We start from the raw sequence: 27,168 nt of genomic DNA, 5'->3' as shown, positions 1-27,168 counted from the left end.
AGATTCACTATGGCCCTAAATGATCTTTGCACAAAATTGAGGCAGGATTATCTTTGCTGACACTATTGAGACCTTCTCCACTTCACAATGTCATCAAATTCCACTACAATGAGCCTTAAATTAAAACATCGCTAGTCTTGTAAATATGAGCGAAGATTCACCTTTTTGAGACGTGAGCAGAATTCTTCCATTCAGAAGCAGCCCAGCACCAGCACCTTAGAAACACGAGGGCCTGGAGCTGGTGGATAATGTTTGAGGCTGGAAAGGCAAGGTAGGTTGGGGTCAGAACATGACAGACGGAATTTTGCAATGGGAAGCCAGTATGGAATTTTTAAAAAGGAAAGAGATCAGAGGTTTAAATTTTGAAAAGAGTACTTGGTGATGGCCGATGTTGGGGACTTGAACAAGGGTAGAGATGGTGAGGAGTCAAGGCATTAGAGGGAGATGGAGAAGGAAAAGCATAGATTTCTGGCTTGTGCAGCTGTTGCACGTAGCTGACCGTCTCTGAAGTAATGGATTCTGGGAGAGTAGGAAGTAGAGTAGGAAGGTTTCAACTTCAGTTTTGAACATTTTAGTTTGATGTGAGAGCCTTTGAGACTTTCAAATTGTGGGAAAGAAAAGAGAAGTTGAAGGGAACAGAGCATCGCAGGTGCATTTGAAGAGAGTTGAAAATGATGGCTGATGTTAAATTAATGGAAGAAAATTAATAGCTCTCCTATATCCAAAGAACAATTAGAAAATTCAGTGAAAGGGACACTCCCATTCACAATAGTAACAAAAAGACAGTTCAGCATAAATGCAATTAGAAATGTGGAAAACTTTTATGACACACTTTAAAACATCACTTAAGAGCATTAAAGAAGAATGTAATAAATGGATCAATGTACTGCCTTCAACAATAGGAATACTTCATATGGTAAAGAGATAGATTCCCCTCAAATTTATTCATGAAGTAATTTTTTTGAATTTGCTCAAAATGATCCTAAAATTAAATTATTTTTTTTATACCATATATTCACTTTTTGAGAGAGACAGAGTGTGAGCAAGGCAAGGGCAGAGAGAGAGGGAGACACAGAATCCAAGGCAGGCTCCAGGCTCCAAGCTGTCAGCACAGAGCCCCACACAGGCCTCGAACTCATGAACCATGAGATCATGACCTGAGCTGAAATCGGACACTTAACCGACTGAGCTACCCAGGCGCCCCAAAATGATCCTAAAATTTAGTGGGAATGATAAGCATGTGTAACTAGCCAGGAGAATCCTAAGCAAAGAGTAATGATGAGATTTCAGGGGCATTCATTTTCTACTCACATTTCCAAGTTTTCATTTTTTACAAGTATTTTTGTAATTACAGAAACAAAACAGCAAGCAGGAGCTATAAATTATGATCTACCCACAGAAAAGATGAAAAAGAGAGAAAGTGTGTGTATGTGTATTTCCAATGGGAAGGAAGGGCATAAAGATTATATTGAAGAAAAATATTACTACTGACAATATAGAAATAAAAAGGGTTATCAGGGAATGCTGTAAACAACTGTATGCCAACAAATTGATAACCTGTGTGAACTGACAAATTTCTAGAAAGACACAAGCTACCAAAGCTGATTTAAGAAGAAATGAAAAATCTGAATAGATGTATAAAAAGTAAAGAGATTAGATAAGTAATTGAAAACACTTTCCACAAGAAAAAGCTAGGTCTAGATGGCTTACTGGCAAATTCTACTAAATATTAAAAATGAATACTGGGGTACCTGGGTGACTATTGGTTGGGCGTTCAACTTCGGCTCAGCTCATAATCTTGTGGTTCATGGGTTCGAGTCCCATGTTGGGATGTCTGTTGTCAGCGCAGAGCCCGCTTCAGATCCTGTGTCCCCCTCTCTCTGCCCCTCCCCCATTTGTGCATACATGCGCACTCTCTCTTAAAAATAAACATTAAAAAGATGTTTTTTAAAAAAAGAAAAATGACGGGGCGCCTGGGTGGCTCAGTCGGTTAAGCCTCCGACTTCGGCTCAGGTCATGATCCCACGGTCTGTGAGTTCGAGCCCCGCGTCGGGCTCTGTGCTGACAGCTCAGAGCCTGGAGCCTGTTTCAGATTCTGTGTCTCCCTCTCTCTCTCTCTCTCTGACCCTCCCTCATTCATGGTCTGTCGCTCTCTGTCTCAAAAATAAATAAACGTTAAAAAAAAAAAAAATGAATACCAATTCTTCACCAACTTAAAGAGAAAGAACAGAAGAGTCCACTTTTCAACTCATTTTATGAGTCTTTATCACCCTGATACAAAATGAAAAGGAAAGGAAATCTATAGACCGATATCTATTATGAATATAGAACAAAAAATGTTGATAAATTCATAGCAAACTGAATACCAGCAGCACACTAAAAAGATGATGCACCATAACCAAGTGGAATTTATCTCAGAATGCAGGGTTGGCATACCATCTGAAAATCAATTAATGTACTACCTCATACCTACAGATACAGGACAAGCACTAAATGATCATCTTAGTAGATGCAGAAAAAGTATTTGACAAAAGCTAACAGTGCTTCATGATAAAAACACTCAATACACTAGGAACAGAAGGAAATTTCCTCAACTAAATATGGGTATTTACGAAAACCCCACAGCTAACATCATACTCAATGGTTGAAAGTCTGAATGCTTTCCCCTTACAATAAGGACCAAGATAAAGGATGTCCACCCCTTCTATTCAGTATTGTATTGGAAGTACTGGGCAGTTAAGCATGAGAAATGAAGAAAATCATTCAGATTGGAAAGGAAGAAGTAAGCTAGATCTGTAGATGGTATGATCTTACATACAGAAAATTCAAAATAATAAAAGTATTAGAGCTAATAAATGAATTCAAAATTGTAAGATACAAGTTGAATATACAAAAATCAGTTGTATTTCTGTATACTACAAATGAACAACTTGAAGGGCCCCTGGGTGCCTCAGTCAGTTGAACATCCAACTCTTGGTTTTGGCTCAGGTTGTGATATTGTGGTTCGTGGGTTCAAGCCCCATGTTGGGCTCTGCGTTGACAGTGTGTAGCCTGCTTGGGATACTCTCTCTCCCTCCCTCTGCACCTCCTCTGCTCACTTGTTCTCTCTCTCAAAATAAATAAGTAAACATTAAAAAAGAAAAAAAAAAGAAACAATTTGAAAATGTGATGAAGGAAACAGTTCCATTTGCAATAGCATCTAAAAGATTAAAATACAGTACTTAGGAATATGTTTAACAAAAGAAGTATAAAACTGATACTCTGAAAATTATGAAACAAAGTTAAAGAAGACTTAAATGAAAGAGGGGGGCATCCCATGTTCATGGAGTAGAAGATTTAAGCTTGTTGGAATGACACTACTCCCCCATACACCCGCAGGCTCAGTGAAATCCTTTTCAAATTCCATGCTGGCTTTCCCTCACTGCCCCTCCAAAATTAACGAGCTGATTCTAAAATTCATGACAGTTTAACAGATCCAGAGTAACCAAAACAGTCTTGGAAAAGAATGAAATTGGAGGAGGACTCATGCTTCCTAATTTCAAAACTTACTATAAAGCTAATGGTAATTACTATGGTCTGAATGTTTATGTTCCCCCTCCCCCCAAAGGTGACAGTATTAGTAGGTGGAGCCTTTGGGAGGTACTTAAGTCATGAGGGTGGAAACTTAAAGAATAGGATTACTGCCTTATAACAGATTCCAGAGGGATCTGTAGCCCCTTCTGCTGAGGATATACAAGAAGTCTGCATCCTGGAAGAGAACCCTTGTCCAACTGTGCTGTCACCCTGATCTCAGACTTTAAGAACTGTGAGAAGTAATTGTTTTTTATAAGCTACCTAATCTGTAGTATTTTGTTATATAGCCTGAACAGACTAAGACAGTAATCAAGACAGTGTGGTCATGGTATGAGGAAACACATGTAGATCAACGGACTAGAATTGAAGGACCACAGATAAGCTCTCAAATTTACAGGGAATTAATTTTCAGCAAGAGTCCAGACAAGTCAATGGGGAAAAAATATTCTTCTCAGTAAATGGTGCTGGTATAACTGGGTAGCCATCTGTCAGGGAGTGAAGTTGGACCTCTTCACATCACACACAAAAATGAACCCAAAATAGATCATAGGCTAAATGTCTAGTTAAGAATTGAAAGTGTAAAAGGGTGCCCTGGGTGGCTCAGTTGGTTAAGCAGCCAACTCTTGGCTTCGGGTCAGGTCATGATCTCACTGTTTCATGAGTTCAAGCCCCGAGTCAGGCCCTGTGCTGGCAGCACAGAGCCTCCTTGGGATTCTCTCCTCCTGTCCCTACCCCACTTGCGCTGTCTCTGTCTCTCTCGAAATAAACTTAAAAAAAATTTTTTTTGTAATAAAAAAGAACTGAAAGTGTAAAAAAGCTAAAAGTATTAAAACTCTTAGAAGAAAATAAAGGAGTAAATTTCTAACACCTTTGGTTAGGCAAGGCCTTCTTAAACATGACCCCAAAAGCACAAGCGACAAAGAAAATAGGTACATTCGGCTTTCTCAAAATTAAAACTTTGTTGCTTCGAAGAACACCATCAAGAAAATGAAAGCCCACAGAATGAGAGAATATTTGCAAATCCTGTATCTGATGAGGATATCTTGTCTGTAGATATCGACATATTTAGAATGAAGAATTCTCACATAAAAGGGCAAATAACCCAACTTAAAAATGGGCAAAAAAAAAAAAAAGTTTTAAATAGAAATTTCTCCAGAGAAGATATACCAGTAGCCAGTAAGCACATGAAAAGATGCTCAAAGTCATTAGTCATCAGAGAAATGCAAATGACAACCAGAGAGATGAAAAGCCACGGAGACAGTAAGTATTAGTGAGGGCATGGAGAAATGGGAGCCCTTAGACACCGCTAGTGGGAAGATAAAATGGTGCGGATGCTGTGGAAAACAGTCTGACACGTCCTCGAAATGTGCAGCATAACGGCTCGTAGGTTCCCAACAAGAGAAACAAAAATCTATGTCTACACAACAACTTGTATGGCATTATTCATAGTGGCCTTGAATTGGAAACAACCCAAATGTCTATGAGCTGATAAATGGATAAAGAAAATGTGGTCTTTCCGTACAATGGAGTATCACTGATTCATGCTACAACATGGGTGAACTTTAAAAAACCTGCTTAGTGGACAAAGCCAGTCACAAAATACTATGTACTGTATGATTCCGTTTATATGAAATGACCAGGATAGGCACATCCACAAAGACATAAAGTAGATAAGTGGCTGCCTAGGAGTGGGGTAGAGGGAGTTGAGGTTAACTGAAGAGTAATTGCTGATGAGTAGGGGATCTCTATCTGGAGGGATGATGAAAATGTTCTAAAATTGATGGTGATGGGGTGCCTGGGTGGCTCAGTTGGTTAAGTGTCTGACTCTTGATTTCAACTCAGCTCATGATTTCACAGTTTGTGAGATCGAGCCCCACTTTGGGCTCTGTGCTCACAGCATGGAGCCTGCTTGCGATTCTCTCCCTCTCTCTCTGCCCCTCCCCTGCTCACGTTCACTCCTGTGCTCTCTCTCTCTCAAAATAAATAAACTTAAAAAAATAAAATAAAATTGATGGTTGTACAATCCTGTGGCCCTGTGAATATACTAAAAAAACCACTGAATCACACACTTTAAATAGATGAGCTGTATAGTGTATGAATTATATCTGATAATGCTGTTACACAAAAAATATATTAAGTGAAAAGTTTGCAGAGCAATATATCATATGAATATATTAAAATGTTTATAGTAAAACACTATATTCTTGGGGTGCCTGGGTGGCTCAGTTGGTTAAGTGTCTGACTTAGGCTCAGGTCACGATCTCATGGTTTCTGAGTTCGAGCCCCACTTTGGGCCTGTAACCTACTTCAGATTTTGTGTCTCCCTCTCTCTCTGCTCCTCCTCTGCTTGTGCTCTGTCTCTCTCTCAAAAATAAATAAACATTAAAAATTAAAAAAAATACTACATTCTTCAAAATTGGCAAAATTTGTGAAGCACTCTAAAAGTGCCATTGGTGTATTTTCCCTTGATCTGGTAAGCTTTAATCATGTGACAGATTAGGTGACAAAATTTCTTCACAGTAATTGATGCCACCTCATTATTACAATAATAACAGTCGCTTTAATTGTATTCTGTCTCTATGCCAACATTGTGCTAAGTTCTTTTTTTCTTTTAACAAAGATTTTATTTTTAAGTAATCTCTACATTGGACGTGGGGCCTGAACTCACAACCCCAAGATCAAGAGTCACATGCTCTTCTGCCTGAGCCAGCCAGGCACCCCCATGCTAAATTCTTTTTTTATTTTTTTAATGTTTATTTATTTATTTATTTTTTTTTTTAAATTTTTTTTTCAACGTTTATTTATTTTTGGGACAGAGAGAGACAGAGCATGAACGGGGGAGGGGCAGAGAGAGAGGGAGACACAGAATCGGAAACAGGCTCCAGGCTCTGAGCCATCAGCCCAGAGCCTGACGCGGGGCTCGAACTCCCGGACCGCGAGATCGTGACCTGGCTGAAGTCGGACGCTTAACCGACTGCGCCACCCAGGCGCCCCATGTTTATTTATTTTTGAGAGACAGAGACAGAGCATGAGTGGGGGAGGGGCACAGAGAGGGGGAGACACAGAATCCGAAGCAGGCTTCAGGCCCTGAGCTGTCAGCACAGAGCCCAAAGCAGGGCTTGAACTCATGAACTGTGAGATCATGACCCGAGCTGAAGTTGGACACTCAATCAACTGAGCCAGCCAGGCACCCCTGTGCTAAATTCTTAATATGTATTTTCTCATTTGCTTTTGACAGCACTTGATGATGGCCCAATATTTTCTATCAATCTCCCCTTGCTTTCTATTCTCTAGCATTTGCAAAATTGTCTTACTTATTAGACTATCAGAGATGCACAGCTCCTTTTGTTGCTATCAGCAGGAGCTATGCAGGTAAATATTGTAGGTCTTCATCTGAATTGGCATTCATGGGATCCTATGCAGTCATAAGAGCATATTGATAAATCCGTTTCTGTGTGTTTCAGATTTCAAGTTTAAATTAAAACATTTTAGGGGTGCCTGGGTGGCTCAGTTAAGTGGCCGACTCTGGCTCAGGTCATGATCTCATGGCTCATGAGTTCGAGCCCTGTGTTGGGCTCTGCACTGACAGCTTGGAGCCTGGATCCTGCTTCAGATTCTGTGTCCCCTTCTCTCTCTGCCCCTCTCCTGCTTGTGCTTTCTCTCTCTCTCTCTCTCTCTCTCTCTCTCTCTCTCTGTCTCAAAAATAAGTAAGCATTAAAAAAAAGTAAAAGAAAAAATTATATTTGTTATGGCTGACTCCCAATTGGAGGAGAAAATACTTTTTAGTTGCTTGTCAGTTTGTGTGTGTGTGTGTGTGTGTGTGTGTGTGTGTGTGTGTGATGTGCTACTAAACTTGAAAGACATCATTGGCAAAGATAATTTTTAGAATTTTTTTTGTGTTGCAAATATAGACTTGTGTCTCAATTGTTTGTGCTGATATAACAGAATACCATAGACTAGATGGCTTTATTTCTCACCATTCTGGAGGCTGGAAAAGCCCAAGATCAAGGCGCTGGCAGATTTGGTTCTTGGTGAGGGCCCACTTCCGGCATATAGACAGCCATCTTGCTGCGCCCTTACATGGAGAACAGACTGAGAGCGAGCTCTGTGGTCTCTTCTTATAGGGCACTAATCCCACCTTAAGGCCCCACCCTGATGACCCCATCTAAGTGTAAGCACCTCCTATAAAGGCCTCTTGCAAATGCTATCACAGTGGGGTTAGGGCTTCAACACGTGAATTGAGGGCCAAGGGGTGGGTCCAATACAATCCAGTCCATGGCAACTAGGTGCGATGAAAATCTTCTCCATAAATGCTAACCCTAGCATTTCTGTTTGTTTTCAGTGTTATGTGCCAAGAACCTTGCAAAGAAAGATTTCTTCAGTAAGTACACACCTGCTTTTGCTCTCTTACAGTATTAGTATTCTTCACATATTTTTGTAATTTGAACTTAAAAAAAAAAAGGCAACACTGGACATACTCCCCTCAGAGTTCTGCCTTCTACCGAACGGACCCATGGTTTGACAAACTTCATTTCCAAGTTGGCAACAATGTGGAGGCTTCGAGCTCCTAGGCGTAGCGTTATAACTCATACAAGAGAAACTGTCTCACTCCCTGTTCCGGCCGCACCCTGTCTTCTCCGTCTTTCTAGCCCTGAATCTGTTGCTTTCTGCTGGATGAAGTGTTCTCAGCTCAAATACACACGAGACGCTTTTCTGTAAAAGAGCTGGGTTTGAGTCAAATTGTTAGTCAAATTTTAGAAATGAAATCACATTTTAAAAGCCTCATAATTAAAGGAAGCGTAAAAACCAGAGGGGATCTTTTTCCGAAGGAAGAAATCACCCCTTAACTGCAGAAATTCACCACTATCAAGTCGGTGCCTGCAGCAGGAACTTCTTCACTCTCTGATCCTCACAAGAATGCAGCTCAGTTCTTAAGTGGTATTATTCACACTTTAAAGGTGAAGAAACTTAGGTTCACAGGCCTTATTCAAGGAGCTGGGAACCTCCGGAGTAGTGGTCCCCATCAAGCATGTCTCTAAAACCCTTAACTTGCCGCCTCTCTGATCCTATAAATCTGTGCGACTCATACGCCAGCATTTAGGAACCCACCTAATTAAGACTTGGTGAATACTTGGGTTCGTAGATAAAATAGACAAAGCCCAGTAAGTAAGATTGCTAGGTGTTATTTTTTTAGGAGGTATAAATATAATGAATTATAGATCTCTTTTCTTCCATTTAATTAGCCCAGTTGGTGATCATCAGAAATGATTCTAAATTTAAGCCTAGTTTTTGTAGTTTTCTAGCCCCTAAAAATCTGTGGTGTCAGACTGGGTTGCCTTTCTTAGAAAGCTAAATAGAAATAACTTATTTTGCTGATCAAACTAACCCTAAATTAGAGAATACAGTGCCCCAGGGTAAAGTTCTTCACCAAATTAGATGATCTCAAAGCTCTCTGTAGCCTGTGAGACTGTGTTCTGTGTCACATGGATGGATGTGTAGTCTCATCCCGGTGTGGCCGTCTCCTCTCCTTTAGGACTCCCCGACCCCTTTGCAAAGATTGTGGTGGATGGATCTGGGCAGTGCCACTCAACGGACACTGTGAAAAACACATTGGACCCAAAATGGAACCAGCACTATGATCTGTGAGTTGAATATTCTGTTAAGCCATTTGGGGAGCACCAGGAATCTAGCTTTCAAGAGAAGCACTTAATAATAAAATAAAAATGATTACTAACTTCTCACTGATAACAAATGAATACATATTGCCTAATTTTATTGTATACTTGGAAGTTCTTGCATTTGACATGTTCATAGATTTTTATGGTTTGCTTCCGTACTGTGTTTTTCAAACTTCTCCATCTCCTGGCCATGCTGACAGGAGAAAAAGGGGTATAGTTCAGGTCCTTTGTATGCTGTTCGCCCCCCCCACCCCCCACAGTGAACCTCTGAAGCTTGTTGTAGAGTTTTACTTTAAAAATGCATTATTATTGGGGCATCTGGCTGGCTCAGTCGGTGTAGCAAGGAACTCTTTGATCTCAGGGTTGTGAGTTCAAGCCCCATGTGGGATGTAGAGATTACTTAAAAATAAAATCTTTTTGAAAATGCATTATTATTGTACATACTTATTATTCAAATATATATTGCTTATATTTCTATTGATTTTTAAAATTTCTACTTTTTAGTAGGAACTATATTTTCTACAAGAGAAGATGAAGTTTGTTGTAGAAAATATAGCTGGTATGATTGAATGGATGTAACATTCATTCCTAAGATGGATCGCACTTTGAAGACCATGATTTTAGATACACCATGATTTTAGATACCCTGCTAAGACAGTGTCATCAAAAGAATACTGAGTGGTTATTGGTTTTGTGTTAATACAGATTGCATGGAGTCTGGGTGGGATTTTTTGTAACCAGATTCCAAGACTCATTTTAGTTACACTCAGGAATCCTAAGTGGCTTGGGAGATGGTTGTTGCCCCTTTTCCCGAAAACTGCCCTCTGGTTGATTTGCATGAAGAGTAGGTGGAGGTAGAAAGCACTCTTTAATGTGCTTTGGGTGCATCTGTGGTTTATAAGTAGGCCCTTGCTGCAAACTAGTATTCTACGTTATGCTTAATTGGTGAGATTTTATGAATTATGTCATCGTCCTTTGGAACTATAAAAATAGAGTGAATCTCTGTTATAGGATGATTATCATGATGTAGTTACGCACGTATGCTTCTTACATAACTGGCTGTCGGCCTTTCCCCAGCCCCTTGAAGTTAGTAGATGTGTATTTATTGAGCACCTGTTATGTGTGGGGTATATAGAGCCAACGTCATTTTAAAAGGATTCCTTTGTACTAAGAAGTCAATCAGATGAAATCTCAACGGGCTATCGTAATTCAAAGAGGCAATTAAAAAGGAGTTTGTATGTTTTCAGATATGTTGGGAAAACTGATTCCATAACCATCAGCGTGTGGAACCACAAGAAGATTCACAAGAAGCAGGGAGCTGGCTTTCTGGGCTGTGCGCGGCTGCTTTCCAACGCCATCAGCAGATTAAAAGATACTGGATGTAAGAACCAAAATGCTCTTCTGCCTTATAGTACAACTGAAGAAGGGTTATGAGGCATCTTTTCGTTTTGTTTTTTTTTTCCTTTTGAATACCGAATACAGAATTCCTGCCCTCCTCCCTAGTTAACATTTCCCTGGGTTAAGTTTTGAATTATTTGTTTGCAGACCAGCGTTTGGATCTATGCAAACTAACTCCCTCAGATACTGATGCAGTTCGTGGCCAAATAGTGGGTAAGAACTTTCTCATCTGTATAAAGAGATGCTTTTTCAAAATTTAACATTCAGCTCTCCATCACCGAGAAAGCGCACTCGGGCACTGACCGTGGTGACATATTTTCAAAGGACGAGCCACATCCGGGGCCATCTTTTCCACGCTAGAAACTTTCGTCTTGTGTGGTTTTATTATTTTATTGAATTCTCTTCATCCTGTCATTCCAAGTTGAGTTAAAATGACTAGGCTACAAAAAGATTTCAGGTTATAATTTTTAAATATAATTTTAATCACCACGTTAATAGACAATTAATTTGCCACGGTCTTAACCAAGTGTACGTGACAAGAGTGGTGGCCACATGTACCAGAGTTGAGAAATAGTTTCTTCAGGAAGACCTGTAATATGCATAAAAGGCAAAGATGACTTCTGAAGACTTCCATGTGATAGGATTTTATAGAGTCAGGAGTGAATTCTTTAGGATAAAAAAAAAAGATCAAATGTGCTAGTGTTACAAGTGTTGACTGGAGGTGTTCCATTGGAAGTGATTTATTTATCTGTTAAGTGGCTTGTTCTGTTATCCACCCCATTTCATTAGCATTTTAGGGTAATTCAAATGTTGCCTGTGTGCATTGCAAGGAATCGGAGAAAACCTCGTATTTTAGCAGTGTACCGGAGTGAGTCACGACCCCAAATCTTTTAGGTATTGTCTTGAATATATTTGACCCAAAATAAGTCAACAGCGGGTATGCATCCTGAAAACTATCATAATGAGAAAGTTCTCACTTAATGCTTTTCCTGTTTGTGATTTCTTTTTCTCTGTGGAGTGATGTGCCAGGGGAAAAACGAGTAACTAGAAGCAACTTTGTAAACGTCTTTGTTGTTCACAGTAAGGACAGAGAATAAATATTTAAATTCATCTAGACTTTGCAGATACTGAAAGTGCTCTCTGTGTCCTTATTAAACATGAGTCAAGATCTTCTTAAAAAGTGAGGTAACTTAGAGGAAGTGAATACCGGGCATTTGTTATTTTTATGGAGAGCGTGAAAACACAGCTTCTCCTCCACATTTACAAGGAATGTTCAAACAGTATGCAGTGGTGTAGAGCTAATGTAATGGAGTAAATGCTTCAGATGTGAAAGCACAGGACTAGCTGTGTTTATGGATATACATGTGCCTCGCTTTGTATAATAATATTGTACGTAAGTTACACCTTTGCAATGGCTCACTGTATCACGACTGTATGGAATGCCACTGGATTTTAATGCAAGACGTTCTTTTCTGTTTTAGTCAGTTTACAGACACGAGACAGAATAGGCACTGGAGGGTCTGTGGTAGACTGCCGAGGACTGTTAGAGAACGAAGGGTACGTATCCCCGTGGCGATGCCTGCTGAGTTCTCTACTGCCTTGGGCTCTCACTGTCTATGAAACAGCCTTCACACCTTTGTGCCGAATGCTTGAGATGCAGTTTGGGATAAAACTGGGGTCCAGTTTCCTTGTTTATAAAGGAAGCTGTAAAGACTAGTGGGGTTGTGCCCGTAAGACTCAGGATCCAATTTAAAGAGGTTTGTGCTGGCCAAAGATGGGTGTTTGAGCATCAGTAAGAATTATAACCGTAGGGGCGCCTGGGTGGCTTAGTCAGTTAAGCCTCCGACTCTTGATTTCGGCTCAGGTCATGATCGGGTCTGTGAGATTGAGCCCCATGTTGGGCTCTGCGCGGACAGCACGGAGCCTACTTGGAATTCTCTCTCCCTCTCCCTCTCCCTCTCCCTCTGCCCCTCTGCCCCTCCCCCATTTGCTGCATCTGTCTCTAAATAAATAAATAAACATTACAAATTTAAAGAAAGAATTATAACTAGTGGATTGAAACAAATCAAATATATTAAAATTCTTGAGTTCATAACGACACTCAGCAGAAAAACCCTAAAACACACACAGAAAAACTTAAAAGCTCATTGGTCACTATCACAGTTTTGTGATCCCCAATGCCTTAATGGAGCTGGGCAGTAACCATTAATAGCTGCTAAAACAGCACAAAAGAGAGTTAATCTGACATTAACACACCCCTTGGAAAGAGGACCGAGAAATTGCTGCCGAACACTAAGCAGCATCCAGAAGGGGGCGCTCTGGAGAGTGTAGAAGACAACTCTTCAACAATTACGTTGGAAGAGAAATAAAGAAGAAGAGAATCTACAAATTCATGATAAAAGAGACTTAAAGAGTCATACCTACCTACTAGATGTACGTTGGGGACCTTGTTTATATTCTGAGTAATGAGACAATTGGCTGGGGAAATTTGAACACTAGTATTTGATGATATTTAAAAAAAATGAGTGTACTGTTTTTAGTCACGATGATGGAAGAAGTCCTTGTTTTCTCAAGACATAAGCTGAAGTATTTAAGGGTGAAATGGAAACACTTCGGGACTGGTTTCAGAATAACCTGGCAGAGGGGAGACACTGGAGGAGTAGCTGTGAGATGCCCATTGTTGTAGCTGGGTGACAAGTTTGGGGGGGTTGTTGAGGTAGTCTCTCAATTTGTGTATATATTTGAAAGTTTTCAATGTATGATTTTTTTTAATGCTAATGAGGGAAAATAGGCTTTAAGGTGAATAGTCTTCAAAAAATAGCCTTTAAGGTGAATTGTCTTCAAAAAAGTTTAGGAGGTAAAGATTTATGTTAGAGAGCACTTAAAGTCATTGCTGTATTTTGTAACCTGAAGGTCTACTAGAGAGTAAAGTAACAAGGAAAGTGGAGTATGGATTTGACTATATATATATAAATGTTTATTTTTGAGAGAGGGAGAGTGAGAGAGCCGGGAGGGGGTGGGCAGAGAGAGAGAGAGGGAGACACAGAATCTGAAGCACGCTCCAAGCTCTGAGCTGTCAGCACCCCGACGTGGGGCTCAAACTCACAAACCATGGGATCATGACCTGAACAGAAGTCGGACGCTTAACTGACTGAGCACTCAGGTGCCCCCGTGGATTTGATTGTAAAGCAAGAAATATGAAATTTCATTTTGCGAGCTCCTTACAGTACAAGGTTGGGTTTTTGAATCATTCAACTCTCCCCGAGGATGAGATCCCGCCAGTGGCCTCTCTGGCACTTGACAGATGGCTCCCTCTGGCTGCTTGTTCCTCATGAAAAAGTCTACCTTTCTGTTTAGATGGGACAGAAGGAATCTCGTACAGCTGGGCACTTGGGGGCATCTATCTTGTTGAAGAAAAGCACAGTAAACGGGTGTGGTTTTGGGCACTTGTGTTGGGCCGGTGTTCCCATGTGTGCTGTGCTGCTCTCCTTTCTAGAACTGTGTATGAAGACTCAGGACCTGGAAGGCCTCTCAGCTGCTTCATGGAGGAGCCAGCCCCTTACACAGACAGTACTGGTGCTGCGGCTGGGGGAGGGGACTGCAGGTTTGTGGAATCCCCAAGTCAAGATCAAAGGCTCCAGGCACAGCGACTTCGAAATCCTGAGGTCCGGGGGTCACTACAGACACCTCAGAACCGTCCCCACGGCCACCAGTCGCCAGAACTGCCCGAAGGCTATGGTGAGAGAACCCACCCAGCCACGCCGGAGTGTGAGCGGCAGGGTTGCATTTCTTAAGCTTGTTTTAGTAACTTGTACGTGCGGTAACTGTGGACATTTACAGAGTGGGGCCGTGCGATGGTCGTGTTAGAAGAAAGCCAAGTGAAAAAGGTGGTGATAAATCTGGTGCATCATGAATTTGTCAGCAATCACTCCAGTCTCCCAGTTTAGCAATCGTGTGAAAATTTTAGGCAAATGAATACCCAAAAAAATCCAAAACGATGCGTGGGCTGGATGAGGGTGGATGGAGCGTTCAGTAATTTGAATGTGGGAAGCTCGGCGTCGGGTACAAGGGAAAGAAGGGACGGAAGGGATCATCTGACCGCCGCAGAGAGGAGAACCCGGTGAGGGAGGAATATAATTTAGATGTGCAGAGAACAGCAGAAGCGAGAGCAGACGGAGGTGACGGGGCCAAGGTGAGGTCAGCACCAAGATGGAAGGGACTCCTGGGGTGTGGCCAAGTAAGGAGATCGCTGCCTCCGCAGGTGTGGGCAGGAAGAAGTGAGAGCCTCCCAGATACTTCCATGGGGCTTGTCAAGTGGGAGGTCAGGCGGAAGCTACCCACTGTCCTTTCCTCCCTGATTTTAAAGAATATTGAAAGGAAGCTTAGACTCTGTGCTTAAGAGGGTTCGTTGAAAACTCTTCGGAATTGAACTAATTGCGCCCTCTGATTTCTTGTGCAGAGCAAAGGACAACGGTGCAGGGGCAAGTTTACTTTTTGCACACGCAGACTGGAGTTAGCACGTGGCACGACCCCAGGATACCAAGGTACGTTTGCTACGGGCGTGCACCGTCAGCGCCCCTCCGCCAGCACTTCTTCCCTCACCCCTGCCCTCCGCGATAGGGAGCACCCCTGGGGCTTGAAGGAGTCATCCCAGGGTCTTGGGCCCAGGCTCTCTGCTGCCCCCTTCAGACTCCACGTGGTCAGTGGGCGGCTACTGTACCGCCCGTGGGTCCTTTAGGAAGCAAACCTGTGTCTTGAGATCAGATCACGTAACTGAAAGAGACCCTCGCTCTAGATGAAATCACACGTGCCCTTGCTTGAAAAGCCAATAAGCCCTTCGAGATGTGCTGTTCCCATCTTACACTAAAAATACCAACGATGTATTGATATCAATATTGATATCATTTCGGGTGATGAAATGATAGCACGTCTGGGATTTGCTTCAAGTAACTGGGGTGGGGGGAGTGGAGGGGGGATTAGGTGTGCAATAGGGTGACGAGTTGATAATTGTCGAGGTTGGTTATTCATTAGTGGTCTCTCTCTACTTTTTTATATGCTTAAAGTTTTCCATAATAAAAAGTTACAAAGGAAATGTAAAGACTCTATTACCCTTTCTCTCTTCTACTTTACTGTCCCTCTTGCCTCAGTCCCTTGGGGACCATTCCTGGGGGAGATGAAGCTTTTCTATGCGATTTCCTTCTACAAGGCCATACATCTGAGCCCAGGTCAGAGAGACCCCCGTCCCTCCCCCACCCTGTAATGGAGTTAAGTTTCTTCTTTTTTTTCTTCGTTTTGCTTTCCTTTCCAAATTTTGTTCTGTTTTGTTTTGTTTTGTTTCAGAATAGCATTACTACCTAATAACATTTCTAGTAATGCTCACATCCTTTTTATTCATCACTTGTTTCATCTGAGAAAGACTTCTTGTTGCTGACTTTCCAAGTCTCTGTTGAATTTAAGATTCAGTGTCTATAATTAGAATGGAAATATTACCTGCAAACGAATGAGGTGTCTCTAGTACCCGCTGTAAGAAACGTCAGGCTTTGTGCTGATTAGACAAGCAACTTGGCCAGTAATGTTGTGTTCCCATGTGGCCGGATTGTACTGAGATCATTCACCAAGAGGTTAGAATCAGAGACACGCGTGTAACAAAGGCAAGGAAAGCATGAGAATGCCGCTTCCCGGGGCTGCTGTTCTGAACTGTGAGATTTTGAAGGGGTGTCAGTATATCCCCTTGAACTTGCGCTTCTGGGAGCCTTTCAAGTGAAGCCGCCTTTGTGACCTTGAGCATTTAATTTAACTTGTAAATTCAGATGGTTTTCTGACAACAATCATCTACCTCCTGCTACTTGGCCCTCTTTCGAGGAAGAAACGCTGTTCCCTGGGTAGACCATGAGCCATGTTCCCCATCAGGGTCATGGGCTCCTAGAGCTCCGTTTTTATCTGTCGGGTTTCACTGCCACCTGCAGCACGGAGTCCTGGACTCGGTGGGAGTTTGGCGTGAGTCGCGCCGTGACTGTCCCTCGTAGCAGAATGGGACGTTGGCCGCATTGATCAGGGACTCCTGTGGTTCCTCTTGCTGACATTTTGGTTTCGTGCCTCCACACTCAGACGGACAAACCTGTCTGTTCTCTTCCATTTCGGCAGAGACCTTAACAGCGTGAACTGTGATGAACTCGGACCACTGCCACCAGGCTGGGAAGTCAGAAGTACAGTCTCGGGGAGAATATATTTTGTAGATCATAATAACCGAACAACCCAGTTTACAGACCCAAGGTTACATCACATCATGAAGTAAGACTTGTACAGAATCTTTGTAGATTTCTTACGCTTGTAATTTAATGTTTTCTACTAATATTTCTCTTAATTTATCGACTGTGTTGTTAGTGGAGGTTAAGTGTAAGCGAAATATAATAAATGTCTGGTGGACAGTTGCGGGTTTTTAAACTCTCAGGACAGCCGTGAGCAGTTTTTTGTTTTTTTTTTTTCCTTAATGTTTATTTTTGAGAGCGAGAGCATGAGTTGGGGAGGGGCAGAGAGAGGGAAACACAGAATCTGAAGCAGGCTCCAAGCTCTGAGCTGTCAGCCCAGAGCCTGATGCGGGGCTCGAACTCACGAACTGTGAGATCATGACCTGAGCCGAAGTCAGAGGCTTAACCGACTGAGCCACCCAGGCGCCTCAGTTGTGAACAGTTTTGAAACTGTATTGTTGCCGTCTTTTCTTGCTTGCAGCCTAAATAAAAGTCACTGAGATGACAGCATTAGGCAGTACAGCTCCATGTTCAAAGCTCCCGCACGTGGCTCTCTGAGGGAGTGTGTGGCCCTTGGCACGAGAGCCCCTGAAACCAGGCTCTTCCTTAGTGCCCGCTCGTCACCATCTGGACGGGCTGCCGCAGTCCATATTGCTGCTTGCCAGAGCCTTTTCCTGGGCCCGTCCTTCCTGGATGACTTGGAACTGGGAGTTATCTTGGATCCCACAGTCAGTGTTCTGGCTCTGTCGTGTTCTCAAGAACGTAAGAGCCCCATGTGGCTCTTCTCACCGACACCTGACCTTAGGGGCCAAACCTGGACAAGACGAATGCCACTTCATCCCTCTACTAGTCCTAGTCCTTGATTTTGCTGGAGTTTTGTGAGTGGGCTTAGAAATCTCTTGGTCGTGAAAATGAGGAATAGTTCCCATTAGATTCCACTTGCCTTGTTTGCTCTTGTACGATAACCTGCTCGTGAAAGTTTTCACGTCAGCTCCATTGAATTTTGACTACCAAGGCGCATCTAGTAATGCATCGGTCAGTCTCTCAGATACATACCAGATGTGTGATAAATGACAGCAATTTCTGTTTTTATTTACAGCAGTGATAAGCTGTAGGGTAAGCAGTTGCTTGGAACTGGGGTATCTTCTTGATTGAAGCCATATTTGGACCTCTGTATTTAGGCCAGTGGTGGCCACTGTCAGTGTTTATGTGCCTTCATACATGGTTATGTCAGCAGAAGGAACATCTCTTCTTTTGCAGTTCTGTGTGATGAGCTCGCTTCTCAGTCCCTCACCAGTGGGGGGCATTGCTTGTGGCTCCCTGGGCCGCTACTTTAGGGGTGACCTTGATGTCTCTGTTCTTCTCAAGTCACCAGTGCCAACTAAAGGAGCCCAGCCAGCCGCTGCCATTGCCCAGCGAGGGCTCGGTGGAGGATGAGGAGCTTCCCGCCCAGAGATACGAGAGGGATTTAGTCCAGAAGCTGAAGGTCCTCAGACACGAGCTTTCGCTTCAGCAACCCCAAGCTGGTCATTGCCGCATCGAAGTGTCCAGAGAAGAAATATTTGAGGTATGGAATTCGGCGCGACCAGCAGGGAGGCATAGACTGTTAAACCCTGTCGACAGACAGCAGGTTCTTTCTGTTTGGTGTTTCGGGTACCGATTTTATCACTCAGCGAATTGCAGGGCTTTTTCGGGATTGATGGCCATATAGAGAGATAGACTGGACTTCCTCCTGTGGTAGGAGTTTAAAAGCTAGAGAGCTTCTGAAACGAAAATATAGAGACTCACACAGAAACTAGCACTAAATAACACTGTAAATCCTCTTCTGTGTGCCGGTTATATATTCCTGCAGTCCGCATGGTTTCTCCAGAACCAATCCCTCCTTCTGCTCTTGCCATCTCACCTGAGGGCATCGCCTCCTCAGACAAGCTTCGGGGCCAAGTGGCCACTTTATTGTCTTTTCTGGAAACGGGAAGATCCGATGGTTCCTGGAAAGGGTTGTCTTTCATACAGCTCCCCTGTGGGATCAAGGCCACCAAACAGGCGGGACCTCCTGTAGACAGGGCCCTTTCCTCAAGGCAGGTGATTGGAAGGTAAAGTCTCGGTGATGTTTGGGCTGCGTCCTGCCTGCCTTTGTGGAATCATGGGCAGGAGTGATCAAAAGAGGCTGGGTGAGACCGGAAGACACAGCGGCAGGCAGCCCAGTGCCGTCTTCACTGGGCGCTGAAAGCTCCCAGGGCCATGTTCGATGCTCGGGCACAGACGACAGTTAGGCGAATGGATGGACTGGCCAGAATGGTCATTGAGCAGGGAGGGAAAAGAGCTGCATTCTTCACATTTTGCTGCTAGATCATTTCCACTCAGCATCCCCTTTCCCTCTGGGGATGGGAAGACTTGAATTACATTAAATTGAAAGCAGGGGAAGAGTCTGAAGTGACTTATCACTGAAAATATCTACAAGCGTTTAGCTAGTTGCACTTAAAACAAAAAAGTAGCTGAAGGTTAGGCTAGCCGCCTGTGTTCTGTGTTTTGGGTAAGCTCCCATAGGTCTTACTTTATTAAAAAAAATTTTTTTTTAAACATTTTAATTTATTTTTCAGAGAGAAAGAGCGCTAGCGGGGGAGGGGCCAAGAGAGAGGGAGACACAGAATCTGAAGCAGGCTCCAGGCTCTGAGCTGTCAGGCCAGAGCCCGACACGGGGCTTGAACTCACACGCTGTGAGATCATGACCTGAGCCGAAGTCCGACGCTTAACAGACTGAGCCACCCAGGCATTCCCCCATAGATCTTACTTTAAATACTTTTTTGCTTTTTTTGACTCCCTGGAAATTATGCGATTTTTCACCTCAGATACAAAAACAGGCTCCGAATTCTTTTACTATTCAGATTCTCCAGTGACATCTTCCTTTTGGTTACAATACACAAGTCGTTCTTAGTATGGCCTCATTAAAATCAATTTGTGTAGAGAAAATGGACTCTGGTGAGGATGTCTGTCCCTAGGCCTTTAGCGATTGTGCTGAAAATGGGGGCGTGCGTTTCCTTTGGGTATGACGTTGCCCGGCACGAGCTCCTTGTTCCTGAGGGACACCCGGGGAGATCAGGCGACAGGGGCTACCCCACATCAGACACTGGACATCAGACCAACATTCTGACTAGGAATCAGATCAAACTCAGATTTAAATGACTATTTATCCTGATTCGGGCTCCATTACCAACAACCTTGAAACTCTGTAGAACAGTAAGAATGCAACCCGTTCTTCTCTCTGACGCTGCCTTTTTTTTTTTTTTTTTTTTTTTTTTTTTTTTTTTTTTTTTTTTTTTTTTTTTTTTTGCCGTGCAGGAGTCTTATCGCCAGATCATGAAGATGCGGCCAAAGGATCTGAAGAAGCGACTGATGGTCAAGTTCCGGGGAGAAGAAGGTTTGGATTATGGCGGAGTGGCCAGGTGAGGCTCTCGGTCAGCCCCGCTTCATGCTGGGCGTGTCTCCGCATGGCATTCGGTGCTTCTGGGAGTAAGGGTTTGTCGGGGCTCTGTGAGCATGTCCCGAGAACCACCGGAGGACACATCTCCTTCTCTGTTATTTTGTGGAAAGATTGGTTTAAACTTTTCAACTCCACCCCACCCCCCCGCTTCATCTGGCAGCTCTAACCTGAGACGTGAGAGGCCTGCTCCTGAAATTAGTCTGGGAGGGAGGCAGCCTTACTTTTCTCAGTAGAGGACTTTCAGGGTTGGAGAAAGGCATGTAAATTGCATTTGTGTCAAAGGACTTTTGTCAAGTGAAATGCTGGTCAAGATCATTCGTGCCAATGACCTTAAAAGTAGATGAATTAAAAGCTGCTGTTTCCCGTCCTGCCTCTTTTCACCTTTGAGACCACTGCCTTTTAACAGTTTCTTCCGATGGATGACTTTATGTCACTAAACTGATCAAGTTCAGGCATAATCCGTTGACTTCAGGATTTATGGTCACAGACACAGATAGACTGGATCTAATTTAATACTGTCACTTCCTAGTCTGGCGCCGTCACAATTTTTAGATCTTCCATCATTGCCCTGGTAACTTGACATGATGTGTTTTCACCATTATTTGTTGGTTTGTCAACTGGACACATTGTCTCTTGACCTCTTTCTTCATAAGCAAGAAGGATATAAATACTTTTGACTTCCCCTCCAGGAGTCCTTCTGCCCTCCCCTCCTATGTTCTGTCATCCAGGGTTGGAGATTTATAGTCTGTTCTGTAGCCAAAGTTAAGTAGCTCCCCGTGCTTACCTACCTAGTAGTTTTGTGTTGAAAATCAGTACATTATTGGGGCACCTGGGTGCCTCAGTCAGTTAAGTGTCCGACTTCGGCTCAGGTCATGATCTCATGGGTTCGAGCCCCACGTCGGGCTCTATGCTGACAGGTCAACCTGGAGACTGCTTCAGATTCTGTGTCTTCTCTCTCTCTCCCCTGCTTGCATTCTGTCAAAAAAAGAAACATTACAAAAAAAATTTGTCTTTAATTTGAAAATCAGTACATTGTTTACGTTATTAGGACCGTGTAAATACTGTTCGCTGAGGGGGTTGAGTGGTTTCTAGGATTTTTGCCTTTAGAACAAATTTTAATTTTCCAAGAATTTCTTCATCTTTGTCTTCTTCTTTTTTTTTTTTTTTTTTTTTTTCAAAACCAGGCTTTGTCTTTACTTTGTCCGATTAAGCTTGATCTTTTGCCCCCCTCCACCCCCCGCCCCCGCTTCCCCTGCGTGTCTCCCTCGTGGACACTGCCCAGTCTGACTGGTGGTTCCTTAGGTCTTCTGCACAGTCGTGGTCACGGGCATCACTGCTTTCCCGGGTTAGAGCATGGTTTTGTGGATCCTGTAGTTCCCTCTTCCTTGGTTTACTCCCTTGTGTTACTGGACTGTACCCTCAATTAGCTTTCTTAGAAAGGACGTGTGGGAGGTGAATTTTCCAAGGTCTTACGGAAAACGTTCATTTGCAGTTTGCCCTTTTTATAGATTTCTAGGAAGAAAGTAATTTTCATTCGGGACTTTGAAGGCATCGCTGTCCTATCTTCGGGCACCCAGCGTCACCGAGCAGTGGTCTGGAGCCAATCTGATTTTAGTCCTAACTTCACCCGAAGTGGTTTGGCCTCATCCAGGACCACCCGTCACCCTCGGAGTCTGCTACCTTGTTTCTGTTCTTTGCCCCCCTTCCCATCCCTGCTCCCTGCTTCCGCGTCATCCGCCGTCACGATTACCCCCTCGCCGCCCTTTCGGCCTGCTGCCCCTGCCTGGCAAAACCCCGCCTCTGAACAGTCCCGTCCTGGGGCCTGGAGGGTGGCCGGGGGGTGGTGCGCTCCACTTTGTGGCCTCTCCCACGCTGGCGCCCATGAGCCCCGGGAGGTCCCTGCGGCCGGTGCAGCCATGCTGTGCTCCTTGCGTCCCTGCCTGTGCGACCCCCGGGCCTCTGCCTCGGCCCCGACACCTTCACCCTCGGCTGCCAACTGCGCCTCCTCTGCCGCTGACAACACACGGCCCCAGTGGAGTCTCTCCACCGCCACCGAGTATCCGTCTGTCGGCACCTCTACCCACGTGGCCCCGTGTTCCCTGCACGGCCCCCTGTAGGAGAGCCACCCCGTCCCCCGCACAGTGCGTGTCCTCTTATTTCGTATCCGCCTCGCTTCCTCACCGTGTTCCTTTCTGTGGGGTCAGTCTCCACGTGTGTGCGCTAGGACGGCGCCCTTCTTGAACCTTGCCCGGACGCGATCCCCTTCCTGTCTACATGTTAAGGAGGCACTCGAGGCAAATAAAGCAAAGAAAAGAGAAATTCCAGGAAAAACACAAATTTGTTCAAAGGTGCTTCTGCCTCAGTCATTGACCTGTTTTTTCTCAAGCAGGAGCCCTCGGGGGACTTGTGAGCATCCCTCGTCCTGCTCCCATGTCTCTTGCTTCCTCTCGACACCGCCCCTGCCCCGCTTCCTCGGATGCCCTCCTTGGCTTCCATCTCCCCCAGACCCCGCGATGACTCCTGGGCCTCTACGTCCCCTGGCCTGTCAGCAGAACGTGACGCCTCTGGTCACTCCCTATTCTCGAAGCACTTTTTCCACTTGGTTTCCGGACGCCCCCGTCTCCTGGTTTGCCCCCTGGCTCCCTGCCAGTCCTCGTGCGGGTGCTCCTCACCCAGAGCATTGGCGGCCCCCGGCTCAGTCCCGGGGTCGCCGAGGGCACCCTGGGTTCTGTCTGTGTGCTGCTCCCGTCAACGCCACACTTGCTTGCCCTGGGCTCTCCGTGGGGGTTTCTGAACCCTTCTAAGCCTGATGGTCCCGAATCTCTGAGGGCCCCTCATCAGCTTCTCATTTGTCCTACCTCAGTGCCCGCCCTCACCCCCTCCCCTGTCGTCTCCCATTGCCCGTGTCCGTGGTCCTCAGCAGACGGCGCTGCCCCGACCGCATGTTGCCCTCCAGCTCCCTGGGCCCCCCCCCCCCCCCGCTCGGGGCCTATCTGTCCTATCTGTCGTTGTTCCTCCGAACGTGCCCCCTGCTTCTCACTGTCCTGCACAGGCCGCTGCTCAGCAGCAGCCGGCGTGAGCTTTTTGGAGACTCGGCCATCGTCCCCTGTCCCCGAGCCCCCAGCTGAACCCCCGCAGGTGCTCCAGGCTCGGCCCTGGCTGCTCCCCCTCGGCTGCTGCACTCTCGCCGTGGCTGCCTCGGGCCTTGGCCTTCACCTCCCCTCTGCCTAGAGTGTCTCCGAGACCCTCATGTAGCCCATTCCCTCTGTTCCCTTGGGTCTGCTCACACGCCCCCCGACAGGGCCTTCTCTGCCTCCGAGATCCCGAGATCCCTGGCCCCGGTCTGCTGCGTGGCCCACAGTCACAGAGCGTGCACTCGGAGCCTTCCCGTCTTCTCTGAAACCCCAGTTCCCATCCCCTCCTCACGGAACCCCCAGCTCCTACGAGCACCTGCCACGCCAGCGTACCTCCCTCCTGGATCAGCCGAACCAGCAGCAGCTTCTTGCTCAGTTTCCCCTCTTCTGTTTCCCCGCTTTGCTCTTTCTGAAATGCCAGTTACGCAGATGCTGGACTCCCTGGATGGACCCTCCAGGTCTCTCTTTTTGTTTCCCATCTTTGCTTGTTTTCCCCCACCTTCTAGGAGCGTTCAGCTTCCAGTGCCTCAGGATTTTTTCTTTACTTGAACAAAAGTGGTGATTCTAGGCAGTCTATTTGATTTTACTCGCTCATCTCCGAGTTCCTACTTTTCACGAGGCATAGTTGACACACGATGTTACATTAGTTTCAGGTGTGCAACGTAGCGTTTTGAAAAGTCGAACACTCTGCTCGCTACAAGCGTAGCCGTCATCTGTCACCAACAGGGAGCGCTCTCTGACCTCCCTCTTCCCTTCACCCATTTTGCCCGGCCCCGCAGCACCCTCCCCTCTGGCAGCCATCAGTCCTCCGTATTTATGGGTCTGTTTCTGCTTTGTTTTGTTGTGTTTTTAGATTCCCCATAAAAGCGACATCATGTGGTGTTTGTCTTTTTCTGACTCATTTCACTTAGCATCATACCTCCTAGGTCTATTCGCGTTGCCACACCCGGCAAGATCTCCTTTCTTTGGTGATTAACATTCCATCATGCGTATATACCGCATCTCTTTATCCGTTCATCTGTCCACGGACACTTGGGCTGCTCCGTAGCGTGGCTCTTACAAATAATGCTGCAGTAAGCATAGAGGTGCGTATATCTTTTTGAATCCGTGGTTTCATTTCTTTGGGTAAATACCTAGTAGTGGAGTTACTGGATTGCCTGGTATTTCTAGTCTTAATTTTTTGAGGAAGCTCCACACTGGTTCCCACAGTGGCTGTACCGCTCCAACATTGTTTTCACTTTTTATGTGATCGTAACATACTAATTTATTGATTCCATTGCAACAAAACACTTTAAAAATTAAAAACTTCTTATCTATGATTGAATCTTCACTTGATTGAATCTTTAAAAAAAATGTTTTTTTAATGTGTATTTTTGAGAGAGAGACAGAGCGTGAGCAGGGGAGGGGCAGAGAGAGAGAGGGAGACACAGCATCAGAAGCAGGTGCCAGGCTCTGAGCTGTCAGCATAGAGCCTGATGCGGGGCCTGAACCTACACACCGTGAGATCGTGACCTGAGCCAAAGTCGGACGCTCAACCAACCAACCAACGCCACCCAGGCGCCCTACAGGACTGAATCTTCTTAAAGGAGAACACCCCTAAAATTTGTATGCTCTTGTAAGAATTGTGTTTATTTATTAACCATTAAATATGGAGACTCTACCATGTACTAGGTACTAGAGATACAGTAGTGAGCAAAGTAACATGTTCTCTGCCCCCTTCACCCCTCCAAAGTCCCCATCCAAAGGCGTTCTCAATCTGACGAGGTACAGGCGTTAGAGAATTACACAAATACATGTAAAACACCAACTCTGGTTAGTGTTAGCTAGAAGTCACGATCTGCCCTTTGGCCCTGGAGAAAATCATTCCTCCACCTCCTTTCCACTCCTGTCTTTGCCCTTCATCCTCCTGCCCTCGGCTGCTCCTGAGTCCACCTGGGATGAAGGGCACAGAAAGGCACGCATCTCCCCAGTAGTGAGCTCACAGCGGGCACTGGCCCTCCATGGGAAATGCTTTCCCTTTCAAGACTGTCCCAGGGACGCCTGGGCGGCTCAGTCGGTTAAGCATCGGGCTCTGGCTCAGGTCACGATCTTGTGGTTCGTGAGTGCAAGCCCCGTGTCGGGCTCTGTGCTGAGAGCTCGGAGCCTGGAGCCTGCTTCGGATCCTATGTCTCCCTCTCTCTCTGCCCCTCCCCTGCTCACACTCTGTCTTGCTCGCTCTCAAAAATAAATAAAAACATTAACACAAACAAAAAAGACTGTCCCAGAGTTCTTCCTTAATCATCTCCATCTCGATTCTAGAAACCGTCTTTCTTTTGGCAAACGTAACTTCTGTTTGCCCGTGATAAAGCGAGTTCTGTTTCCTGCCAAGTGGATCAGGCTTTCTGCCCCCTTTTTAGGTGAGAAGCTTCCTAGTTATATGTTCATGTTTGCCCCAACAGTTCAAATCAGACTACTTGCATTTTCTCTTCTCTGCTATTTCCTTTACAGTTTCAGGAATTCAGGACCCTAAACTGTTCCAACCTACCATCCGTCTTAGCGTGGCTGTATTATGTATCCCCAGGCACGCATGTGAATAGCTTGGTTTGATCTGATAGGAGTTCTGTTCCTTCTGCATGTCCCAGTTTTTATCCAGTCTTCCACACAGAGAGGCCTTTTTGGAGGTCCCTTGGTTGACACGGTGGTCTAGCGGAAAGAGCTGTGAGTCCTGGGTTTCCTACTCCAGTGTGATCTTGCATTGTTTCACCCCTCAGATCCTTCCTCACATCTACAGGGGATCAGACCTGTCTCAGAGAGCTGCAGAGAGATTTAAATCACATGTGTGTGTGTGTGTGTGTGTGTGTGTGTGTGTTCATCATCTGGCCGATGAGAATCAGTCTACACTCACTTCCCCGGTGTTTGGTTCTCAACCATTTCCTGTATCGTTAAAAATCCCTTTTGCCTGTATAGTTAGCTCTCCCCTCACCACTTCCTTAACATCCCTAATACGCCTCCCTCCCTTGTGCGTGACTCGGTCAGAATATTTGCTTGTGTTTTGATCACTTCCTGTCTAGACAGTTGGCAGGTCCTCAGCTTTTGAAAAGGATTCCTCTCAAACCCTAACTCTCAACCTTGGTCTTATAGCCGGGAAATTCTGCCTTTCTAGTAAAGAATTGTGTGACATTTGGAGTCTCCTGGTTTCTGCCAGTTCCTTTCTGTTCTCTTGAGTTCGATACGTAATCTTTTGCAGTCTGATCCTTTCTGTGTATTGTCACCGTTGCCTTGGATCGTTTGCACGTGTGCTCATCCTTTTCCTGGTTGATCTCAATTCCATGCCTTTTGTGTTTGACAGAGTAAGAAATTCCAGAATAAAATCTGGGGCTGCTGTCTTAATGAAATGTATCCATTAGAAAGGAGATTTGAGTAGAAAGAATAAAAGGGTCACTGTAGAAGTGACACAGGTGTTTGCATAAGCTTTTTCCCCGGTCCTGGGCTCCTCGCCCCTGACCCTGGAGCCAAATCACACAGATGCTGTTGAGAGTGCTTGTTTTGCCGGATTGTTTCTTTTTAATTTTATTTATGTATTTTTTTTATTTTTTCAAAAAAAATTAAATATAATTGTCAAATTGGCTTCCATACGATTGTTTCTTAAAAACATTTTTTTAATGTTTATTTATTTT

The 27,168-nt window shown here is 44.8% G+C and overlaps 1 protein-coding gene across 3 annotated transcripts in view; it reads left to right on the top strand.

The window, feature by feature from the left end:
* Positions 1–27,168, top strand: part of SMURF1 (SMAD specific E3 ubiquitin protein ligase 1) — a 110,743-nt gene that overhangs the window by 71,206 nt on the left and 12,369 nt on the right. For 2 of the 3 annotated variants that reach the window (XM_047837876.1, XM_047837875.1), the window contains exons 2-11: positions 7,916–7,954; positions 9,107–9,215; positions 10,499–10,632; positions 10,797–10,862; positions 12,131–12,206; positions 14,146–14,387; positions 15,109–15,193; positions 16,794–16,940; positions 18,266–18,464; positions 20,237–20,340. In XM_047837876.1, coding sequence (XP_047693832.1) covers positions 7,916–7,954; positions 9,107–9,215; positions 10,499–10,632; positions 10,797–10,862; positions 12,131–12,206; positions 14,146–14,387; positions 15,109–15,193; positions 16,794–16,940; positions 18,266–18,464; positions 20,237–20,340 — 1,201 coding nt within the window. The remainder of the gene's footprint in view (positions 1–7,915; positions 7,955–9,106; positions 9,216–10,498; positions 10,633–10,796; positions 10,863–12,130; positions 12,207–14,145; positions 14,388–15,108; positions 15,194–16,793; positions 16,941–18,265; positions 18,465–20,236; positions 20,341–27,168) is intronic. The other variant, XM_047837877.1, reaches the window with a different exon arrangement.

This window comes from Prionailurus viverrinus, chromosome E3 (assembly GCF_022837055.1).
Source record: "Prionailurus viverrinus isolate Anna chromosome E3, UM_Priviv_1.0, whole genome shotgun sequence".
NCBI lineage: Eukaryota > Metazoa > Chordata > Mammalia > Carnivora > Felidae > Prionailurus > Prionailurus viverrinus.
This window is presented reverse-complemented; position numbering and strand designations above follow the sequence as displayed.